Source organism: Dama dama, chromosome X (genome assembly GCF_033118175.1).
Source record: "Dama dama isolate Ldn47 chromosome X, ASM3311817v1, whole genome shotgun sequence".
Classification (NCBI taxonomy): Eukaryota; Metazoa; Chordata; class Mammalia; order Artiodactyla; family Cervidae; genus Dama; species Dama dama.
Window position 1 is genome coordinate 6,141,534 of NC_083714.1, and position 13,101 is coordinate 6,154,634.

At 49.7% G+C, this 13,101-nt stretch overlaps 1 protein-coding gene across 1 annotated transcript in view; it reads left to right on the plus strand.

Moving 5' to 3' along the window:
- The first annotated feature begins 220 nt into the window (after positions 1-220).
- MPP1 (MAGUK p55 scaffold protein 1) overlaps positions 221-13,101 on the plus strand; it is a 28,674-nt gene continuing 15,793 nt past the window's right edge. Inside the window, exons 1-3 of the mRNA XM_061137967.1 lie at positions 221-436; positions 11,696-11,839; positions 12,221-12,299. Coding sequence (XP_060993950.1) covers positions 335-436; positions 11,696-11,839; positions 12,221-12,299 — 325 coding nt within the window. The 5' untranslated portion in view covers positions 221-334. The remainder of the gene's footprint in view (positions 437-11,695; positions 11,840-12,220; positions 12,300-13,101) is intronic.

The following is a 13,101-nucleotide window of genomic DNA, read 5'->3' on the forward strand; positions in this document are numbered from 1 at the left end:
TTCCATTTTTTTTTTTTTTTGTTTGTTTGTTTTCGTGGCTTTAGTCGTCGGAGATGTAATTCTGCGCCCCTTCCGGGCGCCCAGGTGCGCAGAGCCGGGCCCCCGGGGGTCTTGGGGGCGGGGACCAGGCGGGGGCGTGTCCAGGGGGCGGGGCTGGGCGGGGCTCCGCCCCCGCGCGCCCGGCGCGCCTCCTGCGGGGTGGTGACGGCCCAGGCGCGCCGAGTCCCAGCAGCCTTCGCCGCCTCCGCGCGCCGCAGGCCCCCGGGCTCTCGCGCTCCAGCTTGTGCCCTGCCCCGCGGTCCCCGAGTCCCCGGCGGCCCGGCTCTCCGGCAAGATGACGCTGAAGGCGAGCGAGGGCGAGGGCGGGGGCGGCATGCGCACGGCGCTTTCCGATCTCTACCTGGAGCACTTGCTGCAGAAGCGCAACCGGCCCGAGGTGAGCGGCTCCCGGGGTCCCCCCAACTGCGTGCGATGAGGGCCGGTCCCCGACTCTAGGCCGCGCCGCCCGCCCTCTTGCCCTCGGGGTAGGGGTCCCTGACCCCCGGAGCTCGTGCGGGACTTCTGGGCGCCGTGGCTCGGGACCCCGCGGCGCCTCTAGACGGGAATCGGCCGAGGCCGCGGCCCCCGACCCCGAGAGCTGATGAAAGGTCGAGGGAAACTTCTGTGTGGACGGGGTCGGGGTCACGGAGAAGACTTTCAGGAACAGAGCCCAGGGGAGGTCTGCTTAAGTGCTTGTGTCAGCAGAAAGGGTTGGTGGTAAGAGCCAACGCTGGCCCCAAAGTGCTCAGTCACCATGCCGTGGCATTTCTGCGGGGGCCGCTGGTGCTGGGGGGTACCCGGGGGGCCTGTGTCTGTTTGTGGGCAGGCATCATCTCAGGAGTAATTCTGCCCTCCCCCCCTGCCCAGATTCCTGCGATGGCCCATAAATAGCGACTCACCTCTATCCTCAAAGATGGCCCATAAGGAATAGTTGATTTTCTTGTTATCTTGGGGCTTCCCTGGTGGCTCAGAGGGTAAAGTGTCTGCCCGCAATACGGGAGACAGGAGTTCGATTCCTGGGTCGGTAAGATCCCCTGGAGAAGGAAATGGCCACCCACTCCAGTACCCTTGCCTGGAAAATGCCCTGGAAGGAGGAGCCTGCTGGGCTACAGTCCATGGGGTCTCAAAGAGTCTGATAATGACTGAGCGACTTCAAGGTAAGGCTGCACGCCAGGCCCACTCACTCACCTGAAGGCTGAAGCTCGGTCTCAGTGGTCAGCCATCAGCCAGCACCCACCGGCGGCCCTTCAACATTTCCTGGCCTCCTCACAGCCTGCTGGCCAGGTTCCAAGAGAGGATGTCCACAGAGACACCCAGAGATAGACGGCTCAGCAGACACTTGCTGGCCTGGGGACTCACAAGTGTGAATCCTTTTCCTAGACGGCCAAGATCTTCCAGGGCAGGGCTGTTTGTACACTCACTTTTCCCAGGTGAAATGCCTGATCCAAGGGGCCTCGGAAATGGTTCCCAAATTACTTAGTGCCTGAAGAGGTGGACGTGCTATGCAGTGCACCCATCCGCTTGGGCACACGATGAAACTGCAGATCCCCCAGGTCCCAGCAGACTGGCGAGCAGGCTGGGGACTGTGGACTGGGAGGCATCAGAGGGAGGCTGCATTCTGTATCTGCTTTGAGCTTGCTGCTTCCCTCAGGGCACCATATTCATGCTTGTCTGTCTTTGCAAATCAGGATTGCTGTTGTCTAGGCTTCCAGGAGCAGTGGGGATGATCAGGTAGGGAAGACAAAGTTGCAAGTTAGGCAGCAGCACATGCATTGGAGGGGATCAGGCTCTGAAACTCCTTGATTCCCCATAAGCTTGGAAATGTGATTTTTTGCTTTTCTTCCCAACAGTCAACTCACTTGGCTGAGCCTTAACTCTGTCCCCACCCCCTGCCAAAGTCTCTTTGTTGAATTTTCTTTTGGTAACTTTATTGAGGTTTATTTGGCATACATAGAATTCACTGATTTGTGCAGTTCAGTGACACTGGACACATACATCCCACCCTGTAGCTGTGACCTCACAGTCCTTGAGGGTTGCCCCCCACCACCTGCCATCCCTGGAAGTATGGAACCCCCCCCCCCATCAACATCTGGAAAACACTATCACTTTGCCGTTTTGAGGCTGTCCTACAAATGGACTCCAGTTTACATAGGCCTTTCTGTGTGCCTGCTTTCACTTTGCACAACCTGAGCGTCACCTGTAACTCAGTGTCCCGACCCCTTGGAGATCTTTCTGCCCCTGGTGGGAAGGCTGGGGAGGTTCGCTGTGTGCAGTTTTGAACAGAAGCCGTCAATACTCTCTGAGTAAGCAGCAGTTTTTGTGGAGCCATGAGTTTATCCTGCGATACCAGATACAGTCTCCTGCCTATGTAGTTTGTTTGTATGAAAGGATTTGAGGGTGGGATAAGAAAAACTGGTAAAGCACAGAATGAAAAGCTTCCAGAACTGCCCAACTGTGGACCCCAGAAGGAGAATCTCCATGCCGTGAGGGGTGGCCTGACCCCAGGAGTCGGCTGATTTCTTATTTCCTGAGGTTCACCTTCCCTCTGAGGAAGCTGTTGGCTTTAAGGCAATTCAGAAATTCCTGTTGCCAAACACTTCATTGAGGAGGATTGCTTTCGGTAAAAGTGCTAAAGACTCGAAACCCAAAGTTTCCCTTCTGATCGTAGTCTGCATTTGATATTGAAAAAGTCTTATCAGAATACAATGTTGTAGTACGTTTGAGGTGGAGGCTCCCTCCCCTATTTAACTATAGGTGTCCTTCCTCAGAGAAACATCTTATGAGCTCACTGTGACCTTGTTCTTTATGGCAGTCCCTTAGCACACATAAAATGGGTTGTAAAATTCCTACTTGTCTCTGCCGGCCTGTTTGAAGTTGTCCCTTTCCCATGACCTGAAAAAATAGGTTGCAAGTCCCTGAAAGTTCACTCGGGCCTAATGGCCAGGAATGAAGTCTGGCTCCAGCTGAGTATCCACTCAGGAGAGCTCCTGGCCAGCAGATTCGACCTCATCTGCTGTTGTACAGGTTTGGGGCTGGAGATATCCAGGGTGCCATCGGCCAACAGTGCTCCAGGCAGGGGACATTCAGGGCTCACAGAGGTCTGAGGTGGGGGAGATGAAATCAGGTGACATTTCATGGATGGCAGAGATTTTTTTTTTCCCTTAAGCACCAGTTGCTCAAGTTTTTCACTGTTGCTCAAAAGAGGAGAACTGACTCAAGGGCTGGGAAACCAGAAGACATGCTCCAAATTAGGGAACCAGAGTACAGCTTGGTGTAACATAGAATTTTCTGAGGCTTCACTTTGCCTTTTTCCTTCATGTGGAGACATAGAGTTGAGCCACACCCATACGCATCCGTTCCTCCGTCCCTCTGTCCCTGTGGTTCATCCACGACCACAAGCCTCCAGCCACCAGCAGAGGCCACTGACCCTGGACTAAATTGTGTGGTGCTGCGGGGTTGACTGTGCAAGAAATAATCAAGCCGGCGGACCCATGGCAGTTCACGCCCATTGTGTCCAAGGGCCGATTTTACACATTTGTGCTCTGAAGCCACCAGCCTGCCAGTTCTGCTGCAGGTGCTTTGTTTGCCGGCATCCCAGGCACCTAGTTCATCAGGACTGAAGCCAGGACTTGCAGAAAATCCTGCCTCTGAGGCTCTCCTCTCCTCCCAGCCCTTTTGTGCAGCTCTTATATTTGTGGGGAAACAGTGCCCCCTTTCTTCTGGTACCTTGAGCCCTCTTGGGTTTTCTCATGTTTTTTTTTTTGTTTTGTTTTTTTTCTCTTGTGTTCTTTCCCAAAGCGGAGCCTGCCCTGGCCCAGGAAGACTGATCAGCTGGTGTCTGGTGTGGGCCATCACTTGCCTACTTGGCCTGGGCCTTCTTCCGAGTCTGTGCAGGTTGCTCAGTCATGTTCAACTCTGGGCGACCCCATTGATTGTACAGTCCATGGAATTCTCCAGGCCAGGATCCTGGAGTGGGTAGCAGCCTTTACCTTCTCCAGGGGATCTTCCCAACCCAGGGATTGAACCTAGGTCTCCCATACTGCAGGCAGATTCTTTCCCAGTTGAGCCCCCAGGGAAGCCCAAGAATGCTGGAGTGGGTAGCTTAGCCCTTCTCCAAGGGAACTTCCCGGCCCAGGAATCGAACCCGGGTCTCCTGCATCGCAGGCAGCTTCTTTCCCAACTGAGCTGTCAGGGAAGCCCCACAGTACCTGGAAACAGTGGGCAGAGGGCTTACCTGTCGGCCCAACAGATGTTGGTTTTTTCCCTCCGGTCACTGGCACCGGCTCTTAATGTGATTTGGTGGCTCCTGCTCGAGTCATCCACCCCCGCCACCCGCCGCCAAGTTTGTTTTTTCTCTTTTTTTTTAATCCCAGCTTCCTCTGAACTGCTGCCTCTGCCCTTTGAACCCGCCACAGATGTTTCCTCTGAAGAGGGTTTCAGAGGCCAGGCCTTGCCACCCCAGCAGTTTGTGTGATTATGGGCCCCTGAGAGGCTGCAGAGCAAAGGGCGGCCCAGCACCCTCCTCGCACAGGACGGCCGTCCCCCATCCTGACTAAGCGTGGCTGGGGGCCCACCCCCAGCCAAGGCGGGTGCTGGTGTCCAAGTTGCGAAGTGTACCCCACATAAAGCAATTGAGCACCTTTGCCCAATATTGTTTGCTCAGCATTGCTTGTATCACTTTGTAATCACCCGGCATGGGTGCTTGTGGCACTGGGAAGGATTCAACATTGTGGTCCAGCGTGGGGCCAGTAAGTCCCAGAACAAACCATGGAAAGTCTCTGCCACCCATTGGAAGGCGCATGTCTTACCAGCTCTGGAAACACGCCAAGTTCCAGCAGTTGAGGTGCAGGACAGGGGAGACGTGGGGCTGACTGCAGCCTGTGGCCCCTGCTCCACACGCATCTGTCTGTCTGTCTAACCCTTCCCTGTGGATTGTCTGCAGGCTGGGGGTGCCAAGGGCTGGCATGCCAGGTGCCATCAAAGAGTGGCCAGAGCAGGGTCATCAGGTGGTGCTTGGGGGGCGCCCCACGGGTACGAGTTGGTTCTTGGGGTGCCAGGTCAGAGCATTCCGGGTATCTCGCTCATCACTGGCAGCTTCTGAGGGAGTGTGATAGCAGCTCTGAGTCATTAGGAAGGGGGGCTGTCTTGATGGATAAGCACACTGAAAGGCCCAGCATTTGGCATAGCAAGTGTTGAACTTTCTGGGTTTGGTGTGTTCTACCTCTGGCAGGCTTTGCGGAGTCCTTAATTTAAATGCTGACATGTCCTGGAGCTGAATGAAGAGATGAGGCCCCCAATCACGCAGGCATCCACCCCCTTGCCAAGTTCACCCTGTCTTCCGTGGATTGACTTTCGACTCTGTCCTTGTTGAGAATGTTACACAGGGCTCCGCCATATCTGCAAACCCAGATGAATCATCAGAAATGCTTTCTTGATGGTACTTTACAGCACATGATAAGAGAATCTGATCTGTGTTTCCAGATTTTATGGCCACCTTTACCTGCTATGGTTATTGATGGATCCCTGGTTACATGGCTCGAACCCAGGTCTCCCGCATTGCAGGCAGATTCTTTACCAGCATTGCTGGGTTGTAAGACTCGTAAGTGGTAGTTGCTGGGAGATCCATGGAATGAATCTGTGGGTTTGATTTTGAGCTTTCTCAGCCCCACAATTACTACTGAACAAAGATTTGTAAATCAGAATCAAGGCAAGTCAGGCATGCAGTCAGTGATCCTTGGACTCCTCAGTCTATACATTCAAATCTCTTAATACCTGCAACATGGTAAAAACGAATAAGGTGCTTAATTTAACAGAAAGAATTCTTCCAACTTGATGCCACATGCTTCCAGGTCGCTGTGGGTAATGCTTTGAGAAGCTCTGGGGTCACTGTGTGCTGTGGCCTGTTAATTTCCAACCCCAGATTCCTGCAACTTTCTCCATGGTTTGTTGTTGCCTCTCCCCATTGGTTACTGTGCTCTCTTAGTTACAGCTCTTTGGGTGCAAACAAGTGCTACCTGCCAGATATTTTGCTACTTTTCTGCAATAATTTCAACTCTGTCTCCTACAAGATCAAAAATAGTACATTGTCAAAACCATGGACTTGACATTGCTGTCACATGTGAGTGTAGCTCTGGGCCATTTTGTCACGTGTGTGAAGATACATATACACCACCACTAGTCTGTTTTCCAGCTCTATAATTTTGTCATCTCAATGATGTTATATACCTGGAATCAAATCATTGGCAATATTTTTATTGCTGGGAATCGTCCCAAAGTCTGGATGGAACATAGTCTGTTGAGCTGCTCACCTATGATAGACACTCCTGGTTATTTCCAGGTTTGAGTTACTGTGAGTAAATCTGTATGAACCTTCAGTTCAGTTCAGTTCAGTCACTCAATCGTGTCCGACTCTTTGCGACACCGTGAGCTGCAGCATGCCAGGCCTCCCTGTCCAACACCAACTCCTGGAGTCTACCCAAACTCATGTCCATTGAGTTGGTGATGCCATCCAACCATCTCATCCTCTGTTGTCCCCTTCTCCTCCTGCCTTAAATCTTTCCCAGCATCAGGGTCTTTTCAAGTTACTCAGCTCTTTGTATCAGGTGGCCAAAGTATTGGAGTTTCAGCTTCAACATCAGACATTCCAATGAACACCCAGGACTGATCTCCTTTAGGATGGACTGTTTGGGTCTCCTTGCAGTCCAAGGAACTCTCAAGAGTCTTCTCCAATACCACAGTTCAAAAGCATCAATTCTTCGGCGCTCAGCTTTCTTTATAGTCCAACTCTCACATCCATGCATGACTACTGGAAAAACCATAGCCTTGACTTGACAGACCTTTGTTGACAAAGTAATGTCTCTGCTTTTTAATATGCTGTCTAGGTTGGTCATAACCTTCCTTCCAAGGAGTAAGTGTCTTTTAATTTCATGGCTGCAATCACCATCTGCAGTGATTTTGGAGCCCCCCAAAATAAAATCAGCCACTGTTTCCACTGTTTCCCCATCTATTTCCCATGAAGTGATGGGACCAGATGCCATCATCTTAGTTTTCTGAATGTTGAGCTTTAAGTCAACTTTTTCACTCTCCTCTTTCACTTTCATCAAGAGGCTCTTTACTTCATCTTCACTTTCTGCCATAAGGGTGGTGTTATCTGCATATCTGAGGTTATTGATATTTCTCCCGGCAATCTTGATTCCAGCTTATGCTTCATCCAGCCCAGGTACAAACCTTCATGTAGCACGTTTTTCACTCACATTTGTCTTGTTCCACTACAGTGAATACAGTGAAAGTCACTCAGTCACGTCTGACTCTTGGCAACCCCATGGACTATATAGTCTGTGGAATTCCCCAGGCCAGAATACTGGAGTGGGTAGCCTTTCCCTTCTCCAGGGGATCTTCCCAACCCAGGGGTCGAACCCAGGTCTCCCGCATTGCAGATGATTCTTTAGCAGCATTGCTGACTTGTGAAGTACTCATTTTGTTTTCTAAGAAAGCACCTGATTCTCTTCCTGAATGGCTGTCCCATTTTACATTGGCACCAGCCATGGAAGAGAGATTCAGTTTCTTTCCATCCTTACGATTATTTAGTTTTGTCACTGGTTTTGATCATAGCTGCTCTGATGGCTATGTGGTGATATTTCGTTATGGTTTTCTTTCTTTCTTTTTTTTTAATAGCACTGGTTTGTTTTTCTGTTTTTGTCTCTGCTGGGTCTTCATGGCTGAGCACAGGTTTTCTCTAGTTGTGGCAAGCAGTGAATCCTTGGTTCCACAAGGACAAACCTTCTGACTGTCACTAAATGCAACCCAAGCGTATGGCCAAAATCCAGCTGAACTAAAAATTCTCCATTCATTCCTTTGGCGGCTTCCCTTCTCGCTGGTCTCCCAAGATCGGAATATCCTTTCCTTCATTCTTTTCTGTCCTATGTGTGTGGACCTTGATGTTGTCAAGGTTCTAACATTGACAGTCTGTTCTTTACCTACAATTGTTTTGCAACTTGCTGTAGGTTGATGCTAAAAAGGGAACATCAGTTGAGGCTTTTGTATTATTCTGACTGGTGGCCAACCCAACAGCTTTATTCTGTTTCTCACTGATACAGCTTCTCCCCGATCTTGTTCAGGATGACCAGACGCCCAACTCAGTTCTTTTCTCAGCCCCTTGTGCATCCTGGGACAGCCGGTTCTCCAGTTCTGGTTGATGAGACACCAGCTTCCTCCTTCCTGCAGTCCTCCCCAGCTTGTTTCTTCTGGGTGCACATTCTCAGCTCTGCTGTCTGCTGGAACATTTTTGAAATCTCTCATCCTCATGACTTCCTTTTTTGTGTGTGTGGGTTTCTATTTACCTTCCCACCTTGGGCTCTCCTTTCAATAGGGCCCAGGGACTTTTCCCAGGCTCAGACTTTTCTGTGGGTTCAATCCCTCCTCTGGGAACTAGATCCTGCAGGCTGCAACTGAGACCCAGCACAGCCAAATAAATGAATATCTAAAAAACAAACAACAACGACAACAACAAAAAACAGGGTCTACACTACACACAAATCCTTAAGCTCCCAACTTGAACCTAAATGACACTCACTTAGGAAAATTCTGTCTTGCCACAAGAGAAGGCTTTCATGTGCCTGTTTAGAGATTAATCTGAAATGAATTCAGTTTTCTTCTGAGCCCCTTCTCTTGTCTCCCAGTTCCTCTGTGTTGTTCACTTGTCCTTGCAGAGAGAGATGGCACGTTTACAAGCAGATATGAAGATTTTCTTCTGTTTCACATCATACCTTTCCTCCTCCCCCTTTTTTTCCACTTAACAACATTTCTTCAAGATCAACCCCTGAACCTCCTTTTTGTGGCTCCACAGTATCTGTGTGTGCTAGGACACCTTGCACAGACATAGAGGTAACTCATCTACTGTAGGTGGCCTTGAAGTGCCCTGTAGCTCTGGTGTCCTGAGTTACATCAGTTACGTCTCATCAGTTACTTTGCTAAATACAATCCTTTGTTAGATGCTTCTGCTTTCATAGCGCTGTGGAAGGCCGTGTCACGTGAGTTTGAAGAAGTGCTAGCTGCTGCCCGGGCAGTTTCTCTTTCTTAGGACTTCCCTGATTGCAATAGATCTTGAGAGACAGACACATAGATGGGGCTAGCTGTTCCTCCCTGGGGGATCTTCCTGTTTCTCCTTTGCCACCAACTGGCTGATGAGGTGTCCTTCTCCTGGTCCCACCCATTGGGAAGATCTTCCCTCCCCATGGTCTCTGAGGGGCACCCCCACCCCCACTATGGCTGGATCGCAGCCACCGTCCATGTGCAGCAGAATCCTTCCCTATCGTCCTGATCGAATATTTGACCCGGAGTGGGTGGGAGCATTTTCAGAGTGCTCCTTGCCCTTCTCCAAGCCCTGGGCTACTTCAAGAGCAGTTAAGTTAGAAAGAGGAGGAAGAACCAGCAAAGGAGACTGAGGAGTGTTTCAAGGAGATCCATCCATTTATTCTCATTGGCGTGTGATGTCAGAGCCACACTGTTCTTAAAATTCCAAAGTCCATCCACAGTAGGACAGCACCCGAGGGTCCCAGTTCCATGCTCTGTGGCCTTTTCTCACTCTCCTGATGCCATTCCTTCCAGTGTTTTATCTGCAAATTTTCAAACCCACTGCAAAGAACGAACAATTTGATGGTAGCTTCCATTTGACATACCTCCTAGATTCTACCATTAACACGTGGCCATGGATGCTTTGTCACGTGTCTATCCACAAGCCATTTATTCACCTTTTTTTTTTTTGCACTTCAAAGTAAATTCCGTGACTGAACCCTGTGCCTACAGCCTGTGCCTTGCAACAGGACAAACCACTGGGATGAGAAGGCCACTTGCCACATCTAGAGAAAAGCCTAGCAGCAGCAACTAAGATCCAGCACAGCCATAAAATAAATAAATGAATCTTGTTTTTTTAAAAAAAAGTTGCAAGCATCAGAGCAGTTCACCCCTAAAGGCTTCAGTGTGCATATCATGGATTAGTATTCAGTATTTCTATATGATTTTTTTTTTTAATTTTGTGGTCCAAGGCCCATCCGGTGAAATGTACTGGATGAGTTTGAACAAATACATACACCTGTGCTTCCCCAACCCTGATCACAGTTTGGAGCATCAACACTCCAGAAGTTTCTCTCATACTCTACCCAGTTTACCCCTTCCCATCCCATCAGAGGCAACCACCATCTTCAACGTTGTTACTGTCGTTTTGGCGTGTTCTAAAAACCTCACGAATGGGCTCATCTAATGTGTACTCTTTTGCCTAAAGCTTCTTTCACTCAACATCACACTTTTCAGACTGATGCATGTTGACCCCTGTGTCAACATTTTGGTCCTTTTCTTGTTTCTGCCACCTCCTGTGGGTGAATAAAGCCCTGTGAACATCCATGTGCAACCCTGTGTCTTTTCTTTTGGGTGAACACTTCGAAGTGTGGTTGACGGGCCTAAGATCCGTGTGTGCTAAACTTGTCTTTTTCGCCATCAGCTCCCTAGTACATCTTATGAAAAAGCCCAAAAGAATTTTTTGACCCACCCAATATTTCCCTGATTACAGTGCTTGTAGGCTCTTGTAGTGCATGTGGCCTTCTGAAATGAAGCATCTGTTCAAATGTTCTGTCTGTCTTTTCCTCGCTTGTCATCCTGTTATTGAGTCATAAAAATTCTTCACATGTTCTGGTATAAATAAGTCTCTGTCAGATGTATGTATTGCAGCTTTTACAGTCAGGCTGTGCCATGCCTTCATAGCTCTTGATCGTCTTTTGGTGAGAAGGTGTTAGTTTTGATGGGATCAGTTGTCCGCATCTATGATTATTGCTCTCTCTGCCTACTAAACCTTTGCCTGTCTCAGGGGAGTTTCTTTACTTCAAGGTCTTTATATTTTTTAGTTGTCATGTTGTCATTTGGCTCTTTCATGTCAGATAGAAGGCACCTCTGCCTCCGCCCCGGTTTTGACAATGCACTGTGCAGCTTTTCTCAAAGCTTGGCTGTCTCACCTTTTCTCTTTGGCACTGCCAACTGTCTGGTTTTGTCTAGAAAGTCAGGTGGGGATGAACATCCCTGCTGCCCATGGGGGGTTGACCTGGCACCGTGGATTACCAAGACCAGCCTTCTGTCTGTCCTGCCCAGGCCAGAGGCCTTAAATTAACTTCAGATGTATCATGCAGAGTCTTTCCAGAGTGTAACTCATCTGGCTGTGCTGTCTGCATGGTTGGGGTCAAGGGATCACAGTTCACATGGCATCTCGGGCCAATGAGAGGGGTGGCCCATTGGATAAATAACATGGCCCATCAAGTCGAATGCAGTCAGCTACCAGCCTAAGGAGATAAGCATAGGTTCATGTAGCTTGGGCTTCCCTGGTGGCTCAGATGGTAAAGCACCTGCCTGCAATGTGAGAGACCCGGGTTTGATCCCTGGGTCGGGACGTTCCCCTGGAGAAGGGAATGGCCACCCACTCCAGTACTCTTGCTTAGAAAATTTCCTGGATGGAAGAACCTGGTGGGCTACAGTCCATGGGATTGCAAAGAGTTGGACACGACTCAGTGACTTCACTTTCACTTTCTGTAAAGTGTTGTAGACCTGCAGTGACATCCTGGGGGTTGCCTCAGCCACTTGCTTCATCCAATCCTCTGCTCTTTTGCCCCGCCAGCCTGCGTCACCCCAGCTGAGTGCTGTGATGGAAGACATGTACACCAACGGGCCCGCTGCCCCAGGGAGCCCGGCCCAGACTCAGGGCCAGGAGACCCGGAAGGTGCGGCTCATCCAGTTTGAGAAGGTCACCGAGGAGCCCATGGTAACCCCTGTTTTTTGCCACCATCACCCCCCAATGCCCACCCCCCTCCAGAGCGGGCTTCCTGCCTCCTTCCAATGGTTGACACCCCAGGTGGTGGAGACAGAAACTCTTTCTCCCAAGAAATCACTTTCACATGTCTTAAAGCTCAGCTCAGCCTGGAGACGGAAACAGCAACTAACTCCAGTATTCCTGCCTGGAAACGCCCATGGACAAAGAGGAGCCTGTCGGGCTGCAGTCCATGGGGTTACAGGACTGAGCACGTGCACATGAGGGTGGAGGGTTGGTCGCCATAAACTGATAGAACTAAAACAAACAAACAGAAAAAGATCAGCTCAGAAATAGCTCACAGTTAAGCATGCTATGGCCTTGTCTGTCTTCCAGGGAATCACGCTGAAGCTGAACGAGAAGCAGTCGTGTACGGTGGCCAGAATTCTCCATGGGGGCATGGTCCACAGACAAGGTATACGTCCAGCCTTCTTCTATACTTTGTGACATGACTATTTTTCCCGTTAGGTAACATTTGAGCAATTACTATATGCAACCCCTTTCATTTGCCTCTGAATACATAGCAGTGAAGCAAAGAGACCATCTCTGCCTCCTGGGGCTACCAGTTAAAATGAGAAAATAGGGAATTCCCTGGCACATCAGTATTTAGGACTCAGTGTTCTCACGGCCGTGGGCCCTGGTTCAATCACTGGTTGGGGAACGAAGGTTCCATTAGCTGAACAGCATGGCCAGAAAAAAAAAAAAAACAACTAAGCAAATAGACATTAACACATATTTCAGTAACTGCTGTATCTCCTTCATGGGAAGCAGTCATCAATTTGCAGATGCATCCGTTAGTTAAAGCACTTTTCTTTGTATCTAGGGGAGCGCAGGTAAGATAACCACTCTTCACAGAGAATCACATAGATTCTAAACAGTGATTAACGTGACCACTTGGTATTGTTTGGAGGTTTTAGCTTAAGAGCAAAAAATCATCAAGCTTGCTGGTGACTTCAGAGTGCCAAGTTCTTCACTTTCTGGTCTTTTTTTAGTGTGTATAGCTGTTATCAGAGGCCCCAGAGATCAGGGGCACTCTAGTTCTAGGACATTTTGAGGATCAGGTACTTTTATTCTTCACTTGGAATCCTGACGTCAAGGCAGATGACATAGTCAACTTCCCAGTGCTTGCTGGTCCTCATAGGACCCAGAGGGCCATCAATAGAATATTCCGGTCTCTTGTTGTCGAATACTTCCAACCCTGTGTTTTTTTACACAAT